Source organism: Protopterus annectens, chromosome 1.part0 (assembly GCF_019279795.1).
Source record: "Protopterus annectens isolate FY-2018-M chromosome 1.part0, PAN1.0, whole genome shotgun sequence".
Taxonomy (NCBI): domain Eukaryota; kingdom Metazoa; phylum Chordata; order Ceratodontiformes; family Protopteridae; genus Protopterus; species Protopterus annectens.
Window position 1 is genome coordinate 856145051 of NC_056725.1, and position 27528 is coordinate 856172578.

General features: G+C 42.1%; 1 protein-coding gene across 2 annotated transcripts in view; it reads right to left on the reverse strand.

Moving 5' to 3' along the window:
• LOC122795392 (sulfotransferase 6B1-like) overlaps positions 1 to 27528 on the reverse strand; it is a 527554-nt gene that overhangs the window by 35779 nt on the left and 464247 nt on the right. For both annotated transcript variants that reach the window (XM_044063681.1, XM_044063682.1), the window contains exon 5: positions 24286 to 24380. In XM_044063681.1, coding sequence (XP_043919616.1) covers positions 24286 to 24380 — 95 coding nt within the window. The remainder of the gene's footprint in view (positions 1 to 24285; positions 24381 to 27528) is intronic.

Here is a 27528-nt window from a genome sequence, read left to right on the forward strand (position 1 = left end):
CTCCCTTTTTCATAGTCATTAAACTTCCTTGGGACCTCCCCCATCACACCCACTTATCTTCTATGCTGACAACATGGTCATTTACCGATCAGGTCACTTTCACACCAACATTCAATGCCAACTCCAGTCAGACCTGCATGAGCTCCACCAATGGCTCAAACAATACACTACTTAACCCCAAGGCCAAAACTATGCTTTTTGGAATTCTACAGAAAATTCACCAAGCATCTGACTATCTTTGACCTACACAACCATGTTACGGAGATGGCATCCACCTTCAAATACCCAAGATTATGATTTCATCATTCCCTAAACTTCCATTTCCATATAGACAAAGTGACAGCCAAAATAAACTCCATCCTCTTCTGGGCCAAAAGATCTACCCTTTTCTATCCCAACCAGCCAGAGCAGTCATTGGCAAAGGAATTCTCCTTTCTCAATTTGAATACAGACAATCTTTAACAGCATCTGCAGATTCATTACAAACTCATCTGTGTTATCACTGTATTATCCCAGGGAAAGCCAAACAGTTGCCCATAAAACATAGAGCTAACCTATTTTTAGGATCCCAACTCTATAAAGTACTCCAATGGCACACATTTACTACTTTGTCACACCATCTCTCATTACCCCTAGAACCAAACCCCACAGCACTGCACATGCTTTGTCACACCATCTCTCATTACCCCCTAGAACCAAACCCCACAGCACTGCACATGCTTTGTCACACCATCTCTCATTACCCCTAGAACCAAACCCCACAGCACTGCACATGCTTTGTCACACCATCTCTCATTACCCTAGAACCAAACCCCACAGCACTGCACATGCTTTGTCACACCATCTCTCATTACCCCTAGAACCAAACCCCACAGCACTGCACATGCTTTGTCACACCATCTCTCATTACCCCTAGAACCAAACCCCACAGCACTGCACATGCTTTGTCACACCATCTCTCATTACCCCTAGAACCAAACCCCACAGCACTGCACATGCTTTGTCACACCATCTCTCATTACCCCTAGAACCAAACCCCACAGCACTGCACATGCTTTGTCACACCATCTCTCATTACCCCTAGAACCAAACCCCACAGCACTGCACATGCTTTGTCACACCATCTCTCATTACCCCTAGAACCAAACCCCACAGCACTGCACATGCTTTGTCACACCATCTCTCATTACCCCTAGAACCAAACCCCACAGCACTGCACATGCTTTGTCACACCATCTCTCATTACCCCTAGAACCAAACCCCACAGCACTGCACATGCTTTGTCACACCATCTCTCATTACCCTAGAACCAAACCCCACAGCACTGCACATGCTTTGTCACACCATCTCTCATTACCCCTAGAACCAAACCCCACAGCACTGCACATGCTTTGTCACACCATCTCTCATTACCCCTAGAACCAAACCCCACAGCACTGCACATGCTTTGTCACACCATCTCTCATTACCCCTAGAACCAAACCCCACAGCACTGCACATGCTTTGTCACACCATCTCTCATTACCCCTAGAACCAAACCCCACAGCACTGCACATGCTTTGTCACACCATCTCTCATTACCCCTAGAACCAAACCCCACAGCACTGCACATGCTTTGTCACACCATCTGTCATTACCCCTAGAACCAAACCCCACAGCACTGCACATGCTTTGTCACACCATCTCTCATTACCCCTAGAACCAAACCCCACAGCACTGCACATGCTTTGTCACACCATCTCTCATTACCCCTAGAACCAAACCCCACAGCACTGCACATGCTTTGTCACACCATCTCTCATTACCCCTAGAACCAAACCCCACAGCACTGCACATGCTTTGTCACACCATCTCTCATTACCCTAGAACCAAACCCCACAGCACTGCACATGCTTTGTCACACCATCTCTCATTACCCCTAGAACCAAACCCCACAGCACTGCACATGCTTTGTCACACCTACTCTCATTACCCCTAGAACCAAACTGCACAGCACTGCACATGCTTTGTCACACCATCTCTCATTACCCTAGAACTAAACCCCACAGCACTGCACATGCTTTGTCACACCATCTCTCATTACCCCTAGAACCAAACCCCACAGCACTGCACATGCTTTGTCACACCATCTCTCATTACCCCTAGAACCAAACCCCACAGCACTGCACATGCTTTGTCACACCATCTCTCATTACCCCTAGAACCAAACCCCACAGCACTGCACATGCTTTGTCACACCATCTCTCATTACCCTAGAACCAAACCCCACAGCACTGCACATGCTTTGTCACACCATCTCTCATTACCCCTAGAACCAAACCCCACAGCACTGCACATGCTTTGTCACACCATCTCTCATTACCCCTAGAACCAAACCCCACAGCACTGCACATGCTTTGTCACACCATCTCTCATTACCCCTAGAACCAAACCCCACAGCACTGCACATGCTTTGTCACACCATCTCTCATTACCCCTAGAACCAAACCCCACAGCACTGCACATGCTTTGTCACACCATCTCTCATTACCCCTAGAACCAAACCCCACAGCACTGCACATGCTTTGTCACACCATCTCTCATTACCCCTAGAACCAAACCCCACAGCACTGCACATGCTTTGTCACACCATCTCTCATTACCCCTAGAACCAAACCCCACAGCACTGCACATGCTTTGTCACACCATCTCTCATTACCCCTAGAACCAAACCCCACAGCACTGCACATGCTTTGTCACACCATCTCTCATTACCCCTAGAACCAAACCCCACAGCACTGCACATGCTTTGTCACACCATCTCTCATTACCCCTAGAACCAAACCCCACAGCACTGCACATGCTTTGTCACACCATCTCTCATTACCCCTAGAATCAAACCCCACAGCACTGCACATGCTTTGTCACACCATCTGTCATTACCCTAGAACCAAACCCCACAGCACTGCACATGCTTTTTCCTCTCAGTCACCTACTCTTTGGCAAGCTCTCCCCAAAGACAAAGGACACCAACACATATTCCAAGAGAGATGCAACTATATAGCCAAACTGGAGGCTGAGCTCTCTCAACCCAGTACTGGCACAGCCGGTCAGGAGGAAAAGGTAACCACACACACCACAAATCCAGTCTCACACAGACCTATCGCATCAGTAAACCAAACACATAAACACACAAAAACATACTTAGAGGCTCTAAATAAAAATCTGCCTAAGCAGCAGAGACTTCCAAAGCAGACATCCAAGCAACCCCTTCCATGCAACAATACCCACGTAACACATATCTCACAAAAACAGTGTGCCACACAGTCATAGCCCCTAAGGCTAAACAACACACCTAATACACTTGTAATAGGTGACTCTATTGTCAGACACACTGATGTCCCACTCACCAGACTGAACAAGGAGAAGGTCACTGTAAGCTGTCGGGTGCCAGGATCCGCCACATAACACATGCACTCAGGTCACTCCAAAGCAAGTACAAATATGACTCCATCATTGTCCATGCTGGTGTGAATGACTTGAGACGTACCTCCCTGGACTACATGAAAAGAGACATAGAGGTGCTCTCTGATCATGTAGCCCAGGCCGGTATGACCCTGACCTTGAGTAGCATCTTGCCCTCACCAGGAATGATGCCACAGTATAAAGACAAAATGATCAATTTTAACAACTGGCTAAAGTATTGGTGTCATTCAAAAGGGATCCAGTGTCTGTCAACCTGGGATGACATGCTTGACAAGCCACATTGCTTTGCTAGGGACGGCTTGCACCTGGCACCCCTGGGTTTTCAAATACTGGCGAAGGTTCTTGCCTCCCCCATAGTGCCTTTTTAGGCAAGGCTCAAAAGACAAACCCACCTCCATATACAACACAAAGAAAAAAAAAACTAAAGGTGATGCTGCTCAACGCCAGAAGTCTAAACCTCAAGATGCACGCACTCAAGACTCTCCTCAGTATGGAGAATATCGATATCTGTGCAGTAACAGAAACCTGGTTCAAGGTTCCCGAAAGCACCCCAGCACTACCAGGTTATACCTCATACCATAATTTTCGGCCCCCAAACTCCAACCGAACCACAAAAGGAGGGGGAGTATCCATATTCAAAGATACTCACACCTCCAGGTTAGTGGCACTGCACAAAGCATCGACCATCCATGTGCAACTAACAGTGGGAAAAACTGCCTTTCAGTTTGTAGCCTGCTACAGACCACCCTCCCAAACACAGGAACCCCACTTGGCTTTCCTGAGAACACTGGAGAATATGAAGGTCTCTCCAAACACTATTATATTGGGTGACTTCAACTACCCAAACATTGATTGGGAAAACTGCTCAAGCCCCAACACCCTCGCCCAACGGTTCCTAGAATTTATAAACTGAAATGCTATGGAACAACTGGTCACCACTCCCACAAGAGGGGAAAACATATTGGACCTGGTCATCACCAATATGGGGTCTCTATGTTCCACAACAGAGGTATACCCCTCATTGGTAAGATCAGACCATAAATTAATCTCACTGGACATCCATATTCCATCCCCACCCCCAGCTAAGGAAACCACGGTGAAGAACTTCTCAAAAGCAAACTTCACACTTCTCAAAACCAAGATGGAATCCTTCAAAGCCCCCAAGCCAGTGGAAAATACGGCCCAAAATGCAGAATCCTTTACAAAACATTCTATGGACACCTACAGGAATGCATGGAGCATGCTATCCCAAATAAAACCAAGACTCACTCCTCCAAAGGCAGGAGACCTGTCTGGTGGACACTGGCCATAAATAAGCTATACAACAGAAGGAGGAAGCTACTACATGATAGAGCAAAATCCCAAAAAGGGAAGGCATCTCTGATCAGTACTAGCAAGAAACCATGATCTTTCATAAAATCATCTAAGGCCAGCTTCAAAAGAAAAATTGCATAAGACACTAAAGATAATCACAAGGCCTTCTTTAGTTATATCAGCAACCTGGGAGGCAACTCCCAGATATGTCCGAGTTAGTGCAAAATGGCAAAAAAATACACTGAACCCACAGACATTGCCAACATCCTGGCAGAAAGGTTCAGTGTAAACTTTTCCCACCCTCCACCCCCCTCAAAAGAGCAAATGTCTACCCCAACAGAGTGTAGACTCCCTGAGATCACAGATGCACAGGTGAGAGCTGCCCTCTCCAAAGCTAAAAACACAGCATCAATGGGACCAGACGGTGTCCCGGGCTGCATCTTACATGAGCTCCAAGAAGAACTAAACCCTCACAAAGTCACTGTTCAATCTCAGCCTTACTACAGGATATGTACCCAAGGAATGGTGTACAGCAACAGTGGTCCTGCTCTACAAAGGTGGTGACACAACAGACCCCGGAAACTATCGCCCTATAAGCCTAACTAGCCTGGTCTGCAAGGCTATACAGCACATCATCATGGAAATCATAAACAAAGACATTGGGAACCTCCAGACGCTGGATCCTACCCAATTCGGCTTTGTTAAGGACAGATCTTGCCTCTTGAACCTGGTTGACTTCTTTGAAACAGTTACCAAAGCCATAGATGAAGGGAAGGTAGTCCACACAGCCTACCTGGACCTCGCAAAAGCCTTCGACACAATACCCCACTTGGGCATCATAAATAAGCTCACCAGCTTAAATATCAACCCCTGTGTCACAAGATGGGTTGCAAACTGGCTCAGGGATAGAACCCACATGGTCAGAATTGCAGTTGCCATGTCAGACTCTAAACCAGTTACAAGTGGCATCCCACAAGGTTCAGTCCTGAGACCTCTCTTGTTCGGTATAAATTTCTCCGAGGTACAGGCTAATACGGATGGACTATGGCTAACAAAGTTCACGGATGACTGCAAACTGGGTGCCATAATCAACTCTCTGGCTGACACAAGCATCTTCCAAAAGGGTCTCACAGAGATGGATAACTGGTGCCAGAGCCATGGCCTAAAGCTAAATGCCAAAAAGTGCATAGTCATCCCCTTTGGGAAAAACAAAGTGCCCACAAATTACCACATAGGAGGTAATCCATTAAGTACAGAAGAAGTAATTAGGGACTTGGGGACCCAAGTAGATCATAATCTCTCCTTTGACAATCACGTTGCCAAAGTGGTTAGAAAGACCTTCTATATAGCCCACCTTATCACAAAAGGGTTCACATCTAGATCATGAGAGGTCATTGTACCCATCTACTCATCACTTATCAGGCCCATAATTGAATACAATGCCTCATTTGGGATGTACCTTACCAGACACCTGCAGCAACTGGAAAGACCCCAAAAGTACCTCACCAAGAGGATCAAGAGACTCAAACAGATGCCCTATGCAGTTTGGCTAAAGAAACTCCAGCTCTACTCAGTTGCGTACCACCTACTCAGAGGTGATCTGTGTCTGACGTATAAAGCCATGTCCATCCCAGAATTAATGGGCATGCTCCACCATAGGAAATCCAAATCCCTTAGAGCTACACGCTCCAGGGACTTGAACCTCAACACAGAAATAAATAGAACATGCTGAAGGGACAGATTCATATCCCAGAGGCTCCCCTCACTCTGGAACAAAATCCCAATCCATGTTAGGCAGAGCCCCTCACTGACCCTATTCAAGAGAAATCTTGATGAGTGGATGGGAGGTCATAAGTTTACCCCTGGGATCTCTTCTGTGTCCCTGCTAGACAGAGGTACAGCAAACTAACCTTAATAGGGCTACCTTCTGTGACCTACTATACAGAGGCACAGTCAACAAATCTAAAAGGGTGGCGAAAGCCAAACACACTCTGGCTAGGCTTATAAATGCCCTAGGGCAGATAGCCTAATATCAACCTATGAACCTATGAAGAATGCAGCTCAATAAAGCACTTCATCCAAGCAATCCTGCTTCAATACAGGACATATCATCTAGCTTATCTCCTTTCCAAGTTTCTTCTTCTTTCTAAGATTCACTGAAGATTGACCAACTTTAGAACCTAATGGTTATATCATACATTATACTCTTCTTGATTGTACAGTGTACTGTGCTTTCTCACTGGAATGTATATACACCTGCTTTTTTTATATATATAATTAGTCTAAACTATTCTGTTCTTGCTTACATTTCTGTTTTTTTCTTTTGTGAAACATTTTGTATTTCTCCCAGGATGAGCCTGAAATTGGTCACTACTGATCAGTGCACTACCCCAGTAAACAAATATAAATAAGCTGTGGAAATCCACTTAAATTTAAATTTGCTTGAGTCATGCAATTTCATTGAGCAGTAAAAGGCAAGAGTATGTTACAGCATCACAGAGATCAAAACAAGCAATGAATGTGGGATGGTTGCAACTCCAGGTGGGAACTGGATTAAAGATGCAAACAATTAATTGGTTTATAATATGAATGCAAAATAGAACTATTCAGAAATAATCCCATCATAAAAGGTTTAAAATAAGTCAGTATTGGACTTCACTCAGAGAAATAATTGCTGGATATTTAGATCCACTGGAAATATAGCCTAGTTAAGTTTATAGATATTTAGTTGAGAATAGTTGTATGGATGACGTAAACCCAAATAAAATTTGACAATGTACAAGAAAAGATATGTAAAAGGATAGTAATGCCAAACATTAAAAAGAGATTACTGCACAGACAATGCAGCACCTGAGAGGGGGTTACTTTCCACAGAGCTGAAAGGTAGTAAAATGTTTTGGTAATAACCATTCTTTATAGGTGACTCCATTGTAAGATACACAAGAGTGCCTCTTGGCAGGCTGAGCAAGAAAAGAGTGATGAATAGCTGCTTATCTAGTGCCAGAATCCATCCATGCATGTACTCAAGTCCTTGAACAAGTACCAGTATGACTCTTGTCATAGTTCATGTGAGTGTCAATGACTTCAGGTGTACCTCCCTGGATTATATGAAGACAAACATGATGGAGTTCTCAGACTATGTCAAAGGCAAGTACAAGCCTAGTATTGAGCAGCAGTCTACCTTCTCCAAGAATGGAAAGTGTTATATGAGCAAAAAATAAGACTTCGATAACTGACTCAGTTTTTGGTGACATTCAAAATTCTGATATGCGTCAGCCTGGGAGGATATGATTGACAGATAATACTGCCTCACCAAAAATGCCCTGTATCGGTCTCCCTTCTAGGATTTTGTTTATTGGCAAAGACATTATCCACCTGATAAACTAACCAACATAATGAAACAAGCAAAGAAAATATGAAGGTGCTCCTGTTCAATGCTAAGAGCCTAAACAAAAGCAAGCTATTCCCTACAAGCCCTTCTCACCTTGGAGGAAAATGGCATCAGTGCGGTGACTGAGACATGGTTTCAAATAGCGGAGAGCATTCTGGCTGTGCAGGGCTAGGATACCTTTCACATTTTTAGACCATCTACTCTACAGGTGGGAGAAAAAAGATGGAGGTGTCTCAATATACATCCAGAAGACTCTCATAAAGTAACATGATGCATTACAGTGTCATGTTCAAATAACCATCAGAAAGGTCCCATACCATATATTACCTAGCTACAGAACTCCCTCTCTGACAAAAGCAACAATGCCTGTATAAAAGAACTAGAATCACTCAGTACTGAACCCAATTTCCTAAGTGATCTAAACTATCCATCTAGGAAATCTACACCACCACTAGTGCACAATCACAGAGATTCCTGGACTTTGTTCAGTACAAATGCCCTGGAACAATTAGAGTACCCACTAGGAGAAATAACATCTTGGCTCTTGTCCTTACTAATACGGGAGCATCATGACCATAAAGCAGTTTCCTATGAAATAAAATGAAATCAGAGATCCCTTCCACCCAAGATCTTATTAGATAATTCTTTATAAGACAAATACCTACTCTTGGCTGATACATTGGCAAGTTTCAAATCCCTTCCAAACCCAGTTAATACCCACTGAATACACTGAAATGTACACCACCACACTATACCAGCATGTAAACAGCTGAATAGATGCAGCTGTACAACCACAGGAAAAAGTGCAGAGCAAACGCCATAAGCAAACCAACATGGTAGAACCATAATATCAAGAAGCTTTATAATAAATGGAAAGAATTTTGACCAAAAGTAAGGAGAGTAATTTTCAGAATGTTACAGCCCTTATCACTGAAAAACTCAGGAGCTTAATAAAATACACCAAAGCCAAGTTTGAGGCTCAAATATCTACCAAAGTCACACAATCACAAGGCATTTTTAGTTATATTTGTAATCTCAAAAGCACAACACAGCAATGCACTGAACCGATTGTGAACAATGTTACCTACACTGAGGTTGAAGAAACAGCAAACCTACTTGTCTCCAGCTATCACACAAGACCCAGTATTAAAAGTGCCATCCAAACTGAAAATACTGCACCAATGGGTCCTGGCAATATGCCTGGAAGCATCTTAAATAACATGAAGCACGATTTATACACACCCTTAAACTCAGTCTCCATACAGGTTTTGCACCAAGTCAATGGAGAACAACTGCAGTCATTCCCCTACATAAAGGAGGACCCTTCCACAGACCCAAGCAATTACAGACTCATAAGTCTGACTAGCCTTATATGCAAAGCCATGGAAAGAGTTATCATGGTATTAATCAGTCAGAGCATAGGAACCATCTGAACACTGGACCCATCTAAATTTGGATTTGTAAAGGACAAATCATGCTTACTTAATCTGGTGGATTTTTTTAATAGTTACCAAAGCAATGGATGAAGGCAGAATGGTACACACCACATACCTTTACCTGTCCTTTACAAAGACAGCAGTCACAAGTGGAGTCATCCAGGTTTCTGTGCTGGGACCACTCCTGTTTGGCATCTACTTTTTTGAAGTAAAAACCAATACCAAAGGGCTCTGACTGACTAAGTTTACAGATGACTGCAAATTATGAGCAGTCACTGAATCCCCAAATTATTTGGCAATCCTACAGGAAGGTTTGTCCCAAATACATGACTGGTGCCAAAACCACAGACAAGCTAAATGCTAAAAATGCATTATTTTATCCTTTGGGAAGTCATCTACCCCAGAGAAAGTACAGGCGTGTAAGAACTTATCATAGTTGTAAATGTCCTTCTCTTCACTGCTGCAGTATTCCTTATGACAGCAATCTGCTGCTAAGGGCAGCCCAACATCCAGCCAGTATACCAAAGCCTTCAAATTGTTTAAGGTATATTGCACATCACAAGCGTGCTCCCCATGTATAGCATAGGGCATAAAGGTGATGTCCAGCTGTACCATTCTCAGAACTGAGAGCCCCAGTAGGAACACCAGTCCAAGAAGTAGAGAGGTAACAAGTACATCCAGAAGAGAAGAACCAGGGGGAAGATGGAGGGAGTGAATACTGCAACCGTGAAGAGAAGGACATCTACCATTATGGCAAGTTCTTATACAACTGTACTATGTCCTTCCATTTCAATGCTGCAGTATTCCTTACAATAGGGAGAGTGCAAAAACTCAGGAAGAAGAGAGGGAGGAGGTAGGACCAGAAGAGCCCTCAAGGAACCTATGAAGAATGGACCTAGGAAAACCAGCTCTAGCTCTGGATAACACACCCAACTTGTAGTGTTTGGTAAATGTCCAGGTAGCTGCCTCAAGGCTACAGTATCCAAACCCTTGAAAAAAGCACCAGAAGCCACAGCCCTAGTAGAATGAGCCTTAACAGAAGGAGAAAAGTTCTTGCCATGAAAGGAATAACAAAAACAAATGGCTTTAGAAATCCAAGAAGAAATATTTTGCTTGGAAACATCCAAACCTAAGTATCTAAGATGAAAGGAAACAGAGCTGATCATATTTACAAAAAGTTGTAGTCTTATCCAAATAAAATCTGCACATCCAATATGTCCAGCACCTTCTCACTGGTAGATTTCGGAGAAGGGGAAAAAAGTACGCAAATTAAGTGGCAACTCATTAACCAGGAAAGCCAAATACAAACGAAAACCTACCTTCACACAAAGTAACACAGGCTGAAATCCACTGATCCAAGCACGACATTTTATTTAAAACATGAAACAAAGTAAGTGCTTTTGTCTGGTATATGTAAACCAGACTTCTTCAAACAACTAAAAACTGCACGCAAAGCAATTTATTCATTACTCATTAACAACCGTGGGCATAAAAGGATTAGTACGAAGGGACACCCTATTCCTATGTAAAACTAAAAAAGGAGGACATGCTATAAGGGCTTGAAGCTAAGACGCCCATCAGGTAGAAGTAAGGGCTAATAAAAGTACAGTCTTCCAATAACAGTGCTGTAAGGAAGCTGAAGCTGCATGTTCAAAAGGAGCCTGGCTCAATTTTTCTAAAACAAAATTAAGATTAGGGAGGCCTAATATGAATGACATCTTTAAGGAACTGTTTAGGTTCATAGATAAGGTTCATAGATTTAGTAGTAAGTAAACTGCCCTGAGCCGAGCCATTTAAGCCCAGCTATCTTGTGAGACTCAAACCCTGCCCTGCCTTGTGTTAAGGCAAAAACATCTCTTAACCATTAGGCCACCCTCCCAACCCCCCTCCACCCTCCCAACCCCCCTTAAATCTAGAAACCAAAGGAGGTGATAAAGGCAGACAAGCAGAGATAGCTGATAAGTGGGCCTTAACAGAAGAATAACCAACCCAGCATTGAGCAAGTCACACAAATAAAATAGAACTAAAAGGAACATCCACTGAAAGTAGATCCAGGTTACGAGAAAAACACCAAACAGAAAACCTTGTCTATTTGGATAAGTAGGATTTCCTAGTTGTGGGCTTCCTGGCCTCTGCAGGACCGTATGTACATCCTCAGAAAAAAAAGTATATGTATGGAATCAAAATCCTATCAACCACAGTGTCAGCTCATAAGAGAACAGGTGGGGATGGATGAGGGATCCCTTGTCTTGTGTGAATAGGTCCACCCTATGAGGTAAGCTGTAATGACTGCCCTTGGCTAAATGCAGAAGGAGGAACCAAGTCTGTCTGGGCCAAAGGGAATCACTAGCAAGATTTTGGAAGCTTCCTGTTGTATTTTGAATAGGGCTTTTGGAATGAGAGTAAGGGGAGGGAAAGCATAAAGAAATATACCCTTCCAGGAAAGAGAGAGGACATCAACATTCCATACCAGAGGACCTGGGACTCTGGCACAAAAAAGAGTAAGTTGTCTGTTCAGAGGGGAGGCAAAAGATCCACTTGAGGAATACCCCACTTGTTGACGATGTCCAGAAATACATCCCTGTGAAGCATCCACTCATGGGAATGCGTTATGGACTTGCTCAGAGGGTCTGCACAATGTTCTGACCCAAAAGAATGTAAATTGCCTGAAGTGTCATCTGAAACTGGATAGCTAGTTCCCACACTAGAAGCATCAACCAGCATAGGAGATAAGATCTCATCCCCCCTTGCTTGTTGACATACCACATCACTGTGGTATTGCACCTTGACTGGGCCTGGGGGAATACAGGGTGAAATGCTTGAAGAGCCAGCAGAAGTGCTCTCATCTCTTTGATGTTGATGTGGTCTTTCCTTTGTTGAGTCAGTCAAGGACTCTGCACCTTTACAGAGCCAAAGGATACTCCCCATCCCATGTCTGAATCATCTGTGAACAGCTCCTGAAGAAGAGGGGTTTGAAAAGGGAGCCCTGGACTGAGAGTCAACTGCTGAATCCACCACTGAAATTCCAACTTGAGGCATGGGAGAAGAACTAAGAAGTTGATGGGATGAGAATGCTAAAGCCAAACCAATTTTAGAAACCACTGAAGTTTTCTCATGTGGAGTTTGGCAAAAGAGCATAGGAATGATGGAGGCCATAAAAACTAGAGCGCTCTGAGGCCAGAGGAAGAAGGGATTGAAAGAAAGAAATGAGAGGAAAGGCCTTGGGAGGAGGCAGGGATGCCAGTATTGGAACAGTCTGGATCCTGCATCCCAGAAACACTACTCTGTGAAGGAGTCAGGAAAGACTTTTGGAAATTTATAGTGAACCCCAGGCTTTGCAGGAGGGAAATGACAAAATGAAGATGCTGCAGCAGTAAAAGCTCTGGAGAGGGTGCCTGACACAGGAGATGATCTAAGAAGGGAAAGACTTGTATCCCTCTTAGCCTCCAAAAAGCAATCGCAGGAAGGAGGCATTTGGTGAAAACCTATGGGGCTGTAAAAAGGCCAATGGGCAAAGCACAGAACTAAAAATGTAAGGAAGCAACAGAGAAATGTGAAGACTTTCTGAAGAGGGGATGAATAGCGATATGAAGATAAGCATCCTTGATTTCCAGAGATACTAGAAAAGCCTGAGGAAGCAGCAGCACAGAGAACAAAGTCTGAAGGGGCAACATTCAAAAGGAAGGGGCCTTCAGGAATGTGTTTAGTTTAGAGAGATCCAGAATGGGTCTCCAGGTGCCTTCTTTCTGGGGACCAAGAGCATTCTGAAGTAAATCCCTGTCTCCCTTTGAAAAACTGGAACTTCCTGAATAGTTTCCCTGAGTCAAAAGATCCTGAAAAAAATGCCAACTGTTCCTGAGGGGGCTGAGGAATGCTTATGGTAAGGGAAAGAGATTTCCAGATTATGTAGTACCCTATGTGGATAATAGACATAACCCAGGAATCCTGAGTAATCTTAACTAGAAGGGATAAAGAAAGATGAAGAGAAAGAGGAACATGGCTGAGAAGAACAGGATATAGTCAAACAGCACCTGGTTTGTCAGGAAAAGGAGATTTCTTTGTCACAGGAGTCTGAGTATTTTTAACAGGAGGAGAGTGTTTTGCAACCTTTTTACCCTTGAGAGGAGGGGAAGACAACCTACTAACAAAGGCTGGCTTATTAGGATAATTCCTTTGAAATTTAGGCACAGGAAAAACAAAAAACATGTTTCAGTTCCTGTACAGCCTTGCACTTATCTTGAAAGGACTTAAATCAGCAGCAGCTGCACCAAATAAGTGTTTGCTATCCAGAGGAGCATCTATCAACATAGCCTTAATAACATCAGGCAAAGGTTGAAGCCAAAGCCAGGAATATCTCCTCATTACAAAACCAAAAACAGCAGCTCTGGAAGAAGCATCTGCTGCATCAAAACCTGATTTAATAGAGTGGCGGGCCACATGAGAAGTCCCTAGCAAGGAGAGAGCAGAAGTCTTTCCTTCAGAATCAGGAAGGTAAGAAATTACTTGACAGATGTGAGAAAGAAGAGTAAAAACATATCTTGGCATATGGATCTAATAAATGACAGCCCTAAAAGCAGGGGTTGTGGAGGTATAAACCTTCTTAGCCAGCCTTCCCAAAGTTCTGTTGTCTTTATCAGAAGGAAGTAACTTCATAGAAGGCAGTAACTGAGATCGCTTGTCAGATGCCACAGACACCACAGAGGTGTCAGCAGAAGGACATCTATAGAGAAATTTGTAATCATCAGGCACCCTATAAAACTCAGGTTTGTTTGGGGGTGGGGGTGGAAGTCTGGAGCCTGAGATGCAGTAGAAAAGGCATCCAACAAGGCAGTGAAAACTGGAGGGACAGCAGGTCTGGGAGAGTCCATTTGCAGAAGCTTGTAATACTTCTGCACCTCAGAAAGCTGAGCACACTCCCGATTAAAAAGTTCCATCTTTCTGGAAACTGTGCCCCCCCCCCCAGAGGAAAGCTTCTCAAAATGAGTGTCAAGACTAGTGGACTTCTCTTCCTCAGAGCCACAGTCCAAAGAAAAAGGAATGGGAAGAATAAGCAAGGAATTCCTCATCTGAATCTGCTTTCTTCTCGGAGGAATCCTGTTCCCTAGCTCTTTTAGGAGGAGTAGAGGACCAAGGTGGAGCAGGAACAGAAACTCCTTGAGGAGACCTCAAAACCATAAGGGCATTAAATAACGCCAGAGTGAAGTTCTGCCACTCTGAGGGTCCTTGGGAGCAAGAGAAACATGCTCTTTTTTTTTGTTTGTTTCTTTTTCAAAGGGACATCTGCCTTGTAAACTTAGAAGGTTCAGACTCCAGACTGCATTCTACAATCATAGTCAGTACATCCTCCCTAGCCAAAATCTGAGAAACACCCCTAGCCCCTTCAATTATGATCAGCCCGCAGTTCTCCCTGAACATCCAAAGCGGACGTCTGCAAGACCTCCAGGGAAGCTTGGTGAACAAGCAAACAAAGCAGGCATTCACATTGATGATCAAAAACTCGAACTGGTAGCAAGGAAGTTCTGAGGATGGTCTGTCCGGATGTCACCTTTATGCTCTACGCTATACATGGATAGCATGCATGTGACATACGGCATACCTTAAGCAACCTAAAGGCTTTGGTATACTGGCTGGACATTGGGGCACCCTCGGCGGTGGATCCCTTTTCTAAGAAATACTGCAACAGTGAAATGGAAGGACATCTACCACATTGATAATACACCTCAAGAGTTGACCCAGTGATTCTGGATTTGGAAACTTATGTGGACAGTGACCTAACTTTTTATCAACATATGTCTATTGTAAGACAGTCCTTCTATATTGTACAGCTTATAAACAAAGGGATTGTGTCTAGATCTAGGGATGTTATTGTCCCCCTTTACTCAGCCCTCATTAGGCCAATTATTGAATATAATGACCCCTTTGGCATGTATCTGTTCAGACACATACAACTGGAATGCCCACAGACATACCTTACAAGGCCTAAACATGCCCTACATGGACTGTCTCAAAGCCCTTTCATTATACTCAGTATCCTACAGACTGCTAAGAGGTGACTTGTGTCTGGCATACAAGCAGATCATGGTCAAATGGGCCCGAAGCAGGGTAATGGATCAGGGCCCTACCCACCCACAGCAGTCAACCCACCCCCCTCCAGCCATTCCACTGTCCCACTACTTGGTTATTTCTCTCCAGGTACCATAAACACTGTTCAAAACCTCTCAGCATGTATCCCATTTTCTTCTTTACTTCTACAATGATTAGTGATATTTAAAACTTTTATTTCAATTTTTATAGCACAAACACTGATAGCCATTTGCTAAACATAACAATACAGTCTCACGATGACATAGCATGAACAGTAAGCTTCACTGCCCTTGAAACCCACATCAAAGAAATCGCATCTGACCAGTGGCAAGTTTGCCTTTGGGCTGTTTTCAAACCATAGGCCTCTTTTACATATTTTAGGACCATGCATATATACTTGTATTCTTTGAGGCACCATCATCTGTCTATTACCATTATGTTCATTGTAAAATACAGCACCATTAGTTAGTGTGTTTAAAATTTGTAATGTTGAACATTTTTTCCATTAAGCAATAAAAAAATGTATGAACCAATAATGACAAAACTACCCATTTCAGAACAATTCAACCCACCAGTATCAGTCAATGTGCACAATCTCTGCAGAAGTAAAAGTCATATGAACAATTTCACACTAAAGAGATATGAGGTTGCTGCTGACAAATAACTTTTCATTTTTGTTTCATGCACAAATTCACTACCTGCTGCCCTCGAAGAATAAATTGCCCATGTTACTTAATGTTAAGCTTGTAATATGCAATATGGGATTGCTGTCAAACCAAAAACAGGTTCATAGTTACTAGGCATCTCATCCAAAGGAGGACACAGACAAGAGCGTAGCACTCCCACCCCCACCCCCCATAAAGGGCAATACAATATCAGTAGTCCATCTACATGGTGTGGGAGTAGAACCCACAGCCTTCTGCACCAAAAACAAGTATGCTACTAATGCTGGTTTTAGATCTTATAGCACAAACACTGATGATGGCTATTTAATAAATAAAAAAGTTACACATTGAAACCAGACTTGTCATGGGCAACAGCAAACTTCTTTTCCCTTGAAACTCAACATTCCTCAAAAAATGCACCTCCAAGGACAACTTCATAGTTGGTGTAGAGAACTCAGACTCTAGTCTCCTGTAATAGAGGTACAAGGTTTGAGCCTGAATAAGTTAACTAACCTGCCATCCCTAACTGGGGCATTACACACAAACTCACCCCCCCCACACCCTCATCTACCTCTCACCAACACGGTTTGTTTTTGTGAAGGGTTGCTCATGCCTGCTCAACTTGGTTGACTTCTTTGAGTCAGTCACCAGAGCTGTGGATGAAGGCAAGGTGGTTCATACAGCCTACCTTGATTTGGCCAAGGCCTTTGATACCATTCCCAACTCAGGAATCATAGAAAACTCACTAAGCTAGGCATCAACCCCTATATCACTAGGTGGGTTGCAAATTGGCTCACAGATAGAACCCACAATGTGAAAGTAGCTGACTCCAAGTCAGACTGCCGACTAGTCACAAGTGGAGTCCCGCAGGGTTCGGTCCTGGGTCCTCTCCTGTTTGATATCTACTTCTCTGAAGTCCAGGCCAACAAGAAGGGACTTTGGCTGACAAAGTTCACAGATGATTGCAAGTTGGAAGCTATTATTAACTCCCCAAGTGATGTTGACATCCTACAGAATGGCCTCTCTGTGACCAACAACTGGTGTCAGAACCATGGCCTTAAGCTCCATGTCAAAAAATGTGTCATCCTCTTTGGGAAAAACCCAGTTCCCATGAATTACCACATCAATGGTAGTCCACTGAATACAGAAGGTGTTATAAGAGATCTGGGAACACAGGTTGACAGCAACCTCTCTTTTGATCACCACATTGCCACTGTGATCAGAAATTCCTTCTATGTGGCACATCTCATTACTAACAGTTTTGCATCCAGGAAGAAAGAGGTCATTGTCTCCCTCTACTCTTCCCTCATTAGGCCAATCATCGAGTACAATGCCCCATTTGGAATGTACCTCACTAGACACATGCAATAACTGGAGAGGCCACAAAAGTACCTCACAAAGAGGATCCTAGGCCTTAAACACTTGTCCTATATGGACAGACTCAAAAAAACTACAACTATTCTCTGTCTCATATCGCCTACTTAGAGGCGATCTCTGCTTGACCTACAAAGCCATGTCTGACCCAGCTCTGTTAGAAATGCTATATCTAAAGAAATCCCAATCCCTCAGCACCGCATGTTCCAGAGACCTCAACCTCATTACCACAATCAACAGAATGTACTGGAGGGACAGGTTCATAACCCAGAGACTGCCCATGCTATGGAATAGACTTCCCATCCATGTCAAGCAGAGCACCTCGCTGACCCTCTTCAAGAGAAATCTTGATGAGTGGATGGGAAATAGAAAATTCACCCCGGGGATAACGCCAGTGGCCCTGCTTGACAGAGGCACTGGGAACTAAGGTCGAGTGGCACAGTGCCAGGGTAATGCTATAGCTAGGCTTGTAAAGGCCCCAACACCTATGAACCCATTCTCCATGTTCACTTATTTCTCTCTTTCATTCATCTGACAAAGGAACAATAGCAAGCAATTCTGCATGCTTAAAAAAATCCCATCTGTCTGAAATTCCAGTGTTTAATGATGCACGCACAGATGCTACAGACTACAGACACTCACAGAGTGCATCCTTAAAGAAGAAATGTAATGTATGTCCTTAAAGTAGAACTGTAATTTTTTATTTTAATTAAATGTTGTGGTAGCCACCCGGTCACTGCCCCCCCCCTCAAAGCCAGTAGACCCTAGTCAACTTCCTAGGTTGCCTAGTGTTGGATCCAGCTCTGCATACAAGGCATTCTCTGACCCATTACTGGTGGATTTATTGCACATCAGCAAGTCAAATGGCATCAGAAGTACTCTATCTGCAACATCAATAGAATGGTTCGGAGAGAGGTATATCTTACAGAGGATACCACTGCTGTGGAGCAGACTCCCCAGCCACATACGGATGGGAAACCGACAAAACAGAATTTACCCCAGGCTGCTCCCTGTACTACTAATGGACAGAGTCAGCTCCTAAATGCTTTATCCCATGCATGAGTCCCCTCAAATTACCTATGGTATGATCACAGTTATTCTCATTCGGGATGATATATAATTTTCGACCAGGAGTTGAGCAAGGCCAATCTCTAACTAAATTGGATAAAAGTTATTTTGAGCACAAAAATGTACTTGACTAGTCTTAAAATGGATAATAGTCTTAAAATGGCCTGCAAGGGCTTAGTACTTACCTACAAATCGATGAATGAGCTATATACTGAAGTCAGAACTATGAGTTTTAAATCCCATTTTTTACCTGTGTCAGTTTTTTATGATTAAAAATGATCTATCTGTGGCACACGTAGGTAATGTGAAATATAATATTAAAAGTAAAAATAAATGCAACTGATAATGAGCTTACAGCAGAACTTTAAAAAAACTTTAATGTATGTTATCCACGAATATAACATGGTACCAGGCGGAGGTTAGAATGGGCTTGGTGGACGCCTTCTTAAGATACTGAAATGGAATAAAGTTTTTAATTATACAGGGAAACATCCTCCAAAACTTAAAACGATGAGACTGATGATGTCAATGCCAATGGACTTTGCCACCAACAAAGAGGAATAGGGTGCTTCAGTAAGCAAAGCAGAAACAAGCAAGGGATCGACCCTACAGGAAGGCTAGGGAAAAGAGGAACATGACAAGCTGCTTCAATGAAATTTGGAAACGGGAGCTGCAACTGCGATTAAAGAATACAAAATGGAACAGTTCTCCTAGTGCGGGGGCCCTTGGAGGATAACTGGTACTTTAAAAGGATCCGCAAGACAGATTTATAGATCTGAAAGGAGATTATATGTGGGAAAGACATGCAATTAACATACCTCTCAAACTCTCATTGCACGAAATCTGGACAAAGCCAGAAATAATGGGGGGGACAAAGGACCAAAAATAGGGACAGATTTTAAATATTGTTCCTATAAACTTAGAAAGTTGTTAGAATAACAGATTTTGGATTATTGTGTATTTTCTGAAGGATATGAATCCTAAAACTCAAATGTCTCTCATTATTCAATATTTACTGATCTCAATCCTTAATGATTTGCCAGAAAATCGCAACTTTTATGAGGAACAGACCAAAAATATGAAGCAAAAATCTGGACAATTGAGAGGTATGATTAGTGGACACTTTCCCCCAAGACAGAAGAGTGGGTTTAGAGCTATAATGTCTGCAATGATTGTGTTTCAAGAGGAAATTATTTTGTTCATGGGTGACTGGAACAGAGAAGCAAGTGTAGAGGACAAAAAAGAAGGGCCAAGATCTGTGCATACCCTGAGGTTAGTAAATGACAAATTACATAAGGGTACTGGGATGGTAGATGTATGTCAAATTCTTCTTCTAAATACTTAATTCAAACATTGCAGCCATGTTAATCACAATGACAGAGGACTATAAGCAATAATGAATTATTTGACAAAAGACAAAATTGTTTCTGTAATGATGTGCAATTCATAAATACTGTGTGCTGCTGTTCCAATTATGCTGGTATATTCAGTTGTTAAAAAAAAGATGAACTGCAAAAAATAGTATGGAATGCTTCTGTTTTACAACTGTCCATTTCTAACTATAATACTATTTACTGTTTTCATTCATTACCATTCCAAAAATCAGTGTTAATATGGTACAAAATAATTGTGACTGTGCCTTATTAGCCATTCATCCTAATACATACTACTTTTTGGGGAAAAAAGTCACAACTATTAAAGGAATTAACTCCTTAACAAAAAATTGTGTGACTGAAGAACAAAGCCTCTGGAATCCTGAGAAAATATCAAACAAGATTCAGGAAAAAAATCACTTCTGCAGAAATGTAAAGGGCCACCTAGCTCTGTTGTAGTAGTGCAATGCAGCCAAATAACAACTCTGCAGTAGAAGCAACGCTGCATGATGGCTCTAATAAGTAGGCCATTCACTGGTGAAGAGACAGCTGATGTCCACTTTGCTACCTCAAATTTTTGCCTGCCTGAATTAGTTCACCGTTTACAACAACTCAATTCCTCAACATGTATCCTACAGGCCAAACAGTTTACCTCCCAGCCAACTTGAGTCAGTTATAAAAAGGTGTTTATAACCATTAATCATTTTAATAAACTTCCTTTGTATACTCTCCATGACAAATCAACTCTTGCCGAAGTACAAACTAATGAGTTGTATTCCAAAATTGGTCTAACATAAGACATAAATAGTTTTAATATACAATAAGAGGTTATGGCATTCCAACTAAGCACACCAAACTCTTTTTTTCAATATTAGCATTTATCTTAAAGGATTTATCTTAAAGGTCACATTTTTATTATAACTACATCCTTTTATTCACTAACTTTATTTAGGATTACAGTTTGCCACTGGGATTCTAAATTCTGATCCTGTTGGTTCAAAAACATGATTCCACTTTCACTATAATGAATATTCAATCTCATATCAGCAGGACATAGTACTTGTTAAATTATTAGATAATAAACACAGACCTCAATATTGTCAGCAAATTCTAGAACCCAATACTGACTACATGTCAGAACACATAACTGAACAATATCAGGCTCAATATCAACACCTGTGGAAAGCCAGATGTTATACCTCGTCAATTAGAATATTATACCTTGTTAGAGTATTGGCCCTGTACCTTAACTCACTCACCATCCATTCAACCAACCTTTAACCCATCCAATAACATGAGGGTTGACATTTACATGTCATTTAACAATATAAATATTATCAGATGTAATCCTGGAATTCCAAAAACACCAATGATTTCATCTGCAAGGATTGCAAAATCATGTTGGATTTCACTGACTTATGAACATTTACACCAACTCCACCAGTAGTCTTTGTTCCTAAGCGATCATTATTTTGGAAACTGTGGAGGCAGATGCCCTCCCACTGTTAGGCCTCGGTTATTAAATAGGTTGCATTGATACAGACAAGCAAAAACATTTGTGTACATCAGCATAGCAAATCAAATTATTTCTAGACCTGCAATTTTTCCACTCCTTTTTATTAAATGAGGGTTAATCTAAAAAAATATTTCAGTGGGAAGGAAATGGGTGATTACAACAGGGACTACCATGACAGTGGATAAACCAGAGTGATGGCTGACTGCCACACTGCAGTGTGTTGTATCCAGCCTAAGGTCAATCACCTCAGTGACCACCATTCATGAATGGGCCCACCCTTGGTTGATTTCCAGGTCATGGCCAGGCAGCTGTGTGACTGCCATATGAGAATGTGCTCCAGGTTGCCACTGTGGGTATTAAGCTGCTGGTCCAAACTGTCACCAGATCTTCTGAATACTGTTCGGCAACTTACAGGGACCCCCCCCCCCTCCCGGGCACCTACTGATAGGAAGCTTACATCTCCTACCGAATACTAACCAGAGGGCACCAGGAAACCCTCCAGCTCATCCTTTGCTGGATGACCTAATATCACCCTGCAGAGATGCAGCCTGGAGAGTACTGGGAGGGAGGTGCACAATGCACTGGTTACCATCTGTTACAGCCACTATAATAGATAATGCATAAAACATAAATGTAAATAGGGAGGCACAAAACAAAAGGAGAAAAAGCACAAGCCAAATCAGTCATCATTAATTTATGCTACAGTGGGTTGCAGTTAAGTGCAGGTGGAGTAAAATGCAGTTAAGTAAAGAATGGCAAACCTAACATAGAGAAGCCTGAATCAAATGTACTGCAGAAGTATGTATACCAAAAGGGGCAAGATTAAGTGCCACATAACCAGTCCCATGGGTAGGATACTGATACATTCCAAACTGCACAGGTAGTAAAAGCTGGGCAGAACTTTCCCCGAGCAAGTAGTGCTTAGTAGGAGGTAGCAGAGACAGCCTGGAACACATTGACCTGCATGGCACCAGGGAGACCATGCTATGTACATCCAACCATATTCCAAAATGCATACACACAAGTGTTAATACAGTGCTATGACATAACCAACATGAAACATCATCTGGCAGCATATTAGAGGCATGCACTGATTTTTGCCAGGTGTAGAGAGCACAGTCAACGGTCAGTGTAAGAGTAAACAATTGCAGGCCGAAAGGGTATTCTGTATTAAGGGCAGAGTGAGTGAATATAAATGCAGGACTGAATGCTGCCTATCAGTCAGGTCCAAAGCAGGTGATGACATGTGAGATGGTGATGCCTCCATACTCCTTGTCTGTGCAGTCTGCATCACTATGGCACTGCTGGGAATCCCTGGCAGTGGGAGGCACAGAACAGTTCAACCTGCTCAGTTACAGCATATCAGACAAGTAAAACAAAGCTATAATCAATGGTACAAATAATTAGCAGCAATGCAAACACCCCTCAGTAAGGCAGGCGCCCAACAGATATGTAGCTATAACCCCAGTTTCATTTAAGGTCCCCAGTGACTGAACAGACAAAGCTTGTCTCATTTGGCATAGCAGCCTGTTTTTCTGTCTGCTTCCCTTTATCTGTTCATTTGCAGCAACTGCAGTCCAGTTACACAACATCTCATCATACAAAATCCACTAAATCATACCTCACAGAACCAAGCAGACTGGTCCTGTTATTACTCACTGAAAATCACAAGAATGTTATTTTCAAAAACAGTTTTTAGAGAGAGACAACTTTCCACACCTCCAATATTCTAAGGTGGGTGCTGTGAGGCTGTGATACCTGTGTACATTCATAAACCACACAACTAAGTCAGAGATGAGCCCACACTTGTAATAGTGAATCACCGGTGTGGTCTTTGCTAACAAAACAGGCTGTAATTTTTATCAGTGCACCTCATTGAGGTTGGCTTTGCCCAGTAAGATCTGTATCACAATGCTATTAAGAAATAAAAGTACTAACATTGTAATAGAGAGTTCACTAGCCCATTAATGTGTTTTGGTTTTGTGTTTGTTGCTTTACAAGACAGGTAGGTTCCTTTTTGGTCCAAAGATTGCTGATTGCAAAAACAGACTTACCAAGGGCAGAAATGCTTCACACATGTATTGCAATTAATGTCACGCTCTGACAGTACATTATGCAGCAGTATTGATCAAGTTCATCCTCTCTATTTCCTATGATTGGTTCCCAATTATTGGTGTAGCTTCTAAAACCTTGACACCATGGTAAGAATGCCCATTTCTACAAGACTGTGCCTATCCAACACAAAACCAATTTGTTCATTTCTATGCTTTGGCATGTAGATTGTACCTGTTTAGGCTGCCTCACTTGCATAAACTTGACTTACCACAAAATACTCAAGACAAAAGTGGAAAAAAGGTCATACTTCCTTTGCTCACTTACAATCATGGTTGCAGTCACTGGCTGATGACATAATGGCTAGCAATGGCACAGGACAACGTGAACTCTAAGGAAATCAATTATTCATGGCACCTTGTTATTTTACATTTCATATCTTTATTTTCTGGCAAAATTCAGACAGTGGAGGCATGGTGTACACACACACACACAACACACACACACACACACACACACACACACACACGGCATACTTTGAACTTACTTCTTTCAGTTCTTCAAAAGTAAGAAGCATCACATCTTCATCATCAATGTGCTTGTTCCAGGCAATAGCATGGCTAAAGTAAGAGCCCCAGAACACTGGAAAACAGAAACACAGGTTTAGTTTGCTTATGTACAAGGTCGATTTCTACACTATACAGCAGAAACAGTCTCAGATTACACACTGTTATCACTTATAAAAATCAAGATTGGATTTAAAGTTGATTAATTAGATAGAAACTATACTTTCTATCATCTGACCAATAAACAAATGTGAGGCTATTGCATTTGCTGTGACTCCCCACCATGGCCAGCCTTAGGTAATCTGGCAGCCTATGAAGAAAGGCTACATGGTCCCCCATCATGCTTAGGTCCAATCACACTCCAGACTACTTTTTTCTCCCTCCTTTCTCAGTCCGTATTTCTCTTATTTTTTTCCTGCAGTTATTTATTCATTCATCCATGTTCTATCCAACTAAGACTCTACACTCTGATAAATGTTAGCAGGACAGATGAATTAAGGCACAATGGTTCTAGATGCTCTGAGGTGCAGGGTTTTTTTTTTTTTTTGTGGTGGGGGGGGTTCCTGCAGTCTTTCAGCACATCCTAACTGACCAAGACTGGAGTTACGGAATCATCTAGGTACAAGAAGCCATGGGATTATAGATTTTCTGAGGTGCATTTCAGTACTTTTTTCCCCAAGCTTTTGATACAATGATGGCCTAAACAAAAATCATGCTTGCAGAAAAGAAATTCAATCTTACTTTTTTATTTCATAGAAGAAATAAGTTGTGTCCAACTTTTAATGCTCAAAGCTAAAAAAATGCACCAGTTCTCAATAAATTGAGAAGACAATGCTTTTGAATATACATACACATCATGTCTTCTCAATTGCTCCCTAGCCCCAGACTTCAAAATAGGTAGTCACTTTGTGTATCCCCCTCTGGTGTTAAACTGGGGTTAAAATTAAGGCACAAATGCCAATCATATTTCAGGCTTCTGCTGCTATCTTATTTATATGAAACATGCCCTACACCACCCTCTACCTCCCAAAAGAGGGTCACCTTTTGTATGTTCCTCTGATGTCAGACTATGACAAAACTGAAAAAAAAAGCAAATAGGGCTTAATGCATTTGCTATCAGACATATATAAACAGCATGCTTATCTACTCTCCCCTAGAAGATAATGCACTTGTATATGCAAATGCTTGATTGTGAGGAAAATGGGAAAAAAATGATTTCAATAATGTTTCCAACCAGGTGCTTCTGCAAGCAGTGCAGTGTTCCTATACATGTTATAGTGGTCTGCTGTGAGTTAAAGAAATAATGACCCCACTGTCCGCAGCTCAACACAAGACATAACCTCAGAGGTTTGGAAGGAATGTAAAAGAAATGACACTGCCCCCATCCCTCCACGTAAGTACAGTGACCTTCGGTGTACACTTACCAGCAGGGCTGGTTTTAGATTGGGGAGTTTATGGAAGAGGAAACTGATTACCAAGCCCTTATCAAAATCTACTTATACAGCCTTGGTGTGTGTGTTTGTTGGGGGGCACCAGACCCCAGAAGTTCTGAATGTCTGTGATGCAGTTATCCCTAATTCTTTGACAGATGACTGTCAAACTGAGCAAATGACAATAGGGTCAATTACTTTCATCCAGGCAGCCCCCACAAAGAAGTTATAGCCACCTCTATGGACAATTTGGACATGTGATTGCGATAAGAGGATGACCCTGTAATATATTTCATCATTGTACCAGTTGCCACACATTAATGTATTGCACACATTAATGTATTGCACATTGCTTCACAATCACACAAGCAAAGAACAGTAGGTAACTAATCATTTTCCTCCAAAAAAGACAGCATTGCCCTACAAAGCCAGGTAGTGACAGTTTAAAGTGAGCAAGTGACAAGTGGGTCATTTACTTTCATCCAGCAATCCCCACCCCAACCAAGCACTTTTGGCTGTATAATATTATTTCACCTTCACAGCATACCTCTCGATTACAGACACTGAAAACAGGAATAAAGACCCTTGGAACACAGGTACATTCAGCTAAAAATCTGGACATCTAATCAGCATTAATTGTAATACTAAATAGAACATAACTGTTCCCACTTCCAATTTAGATTAGATGGGGCTCAGGGAAGAGGCAATTAGAAATAAAAAAATGATGGGAAAAGACAAGCACATTATCAAGGAGACAGTGTAATATATATGGAGGTTAGGCAACCATATTGTAAAATTTTTCCACACAAGGTAATTCATTTCTGCTTCAGAAAAAGGAGATGAAAGATGTGTGCTCTCTATTGTTGCACTAGTATGTTGGTAGTGTAGTCTACCTCCAAAAATAGGACAACCTGTGTAGGGGTAAATCAGGCCTAAAAAATAGGAACATTACACTCTCCACACAAAAATCACAAAGCCGAGAAATATTTAAAAATATATGAGGTTGATCACTGCTAATGTTATTGTAAAAGCCAGTAATAACATATTCCACAATCCACAAAAAGTTGTCACACAGCCTAATATATTCAAATCACATTGTTTCACACAAATCACAAAATCAGATAAATATTGTCAAACTATATCTGGTTAATCACTGCCAGTGTAAAAAACACAGTAATAACACTTCCCATTGTGCCAAACCTCTCTTTAGCAATCTCAAATCACAAAGCCAGAAAATATTATCAAAACTATCTGGTTTATTACTGCCAGCATTATCTCACAAATAGCAACAGTTACTCACATTGCCAGTCCTCAAGATGTGTAAAATGTCCCTGATTTTGTCCAGTTTTCTCATCTTGACTTAAAACAAAAGTTTCACTTCAAGCACATTCATGCCTAGATCTGATTGTGAGATCTCTACACCCATAACAAACTTGACATGAACATGAAGTGGACTAGAGCACCCCCCCCCCTTACAGCCTTCACTGTGCCACAGGCCAAATTTTTTTTAGTAGGGCAATTTCTTAAAGTAAAGAAATCTTGTTCTAAAAATAAATGGAGGAAGTGCCTTTCTAAGCATGGCACACTAAGATTGTCAAGTTCTAGGCATAGGGCCAGCCCGGCACCCCACTCATTAATCCCTCTAAGCGATATTTTATTTCCACGTATTTTTCTTGGCACGTATCAAATGCCTTATTCTAAGTGCAGCAATATATTTTGGAAGCTACCTATTCCCCCTTCTTAGAATCCTGACCCACACCATAAAACAATTAATGGGACTACAAACTGAAGCTG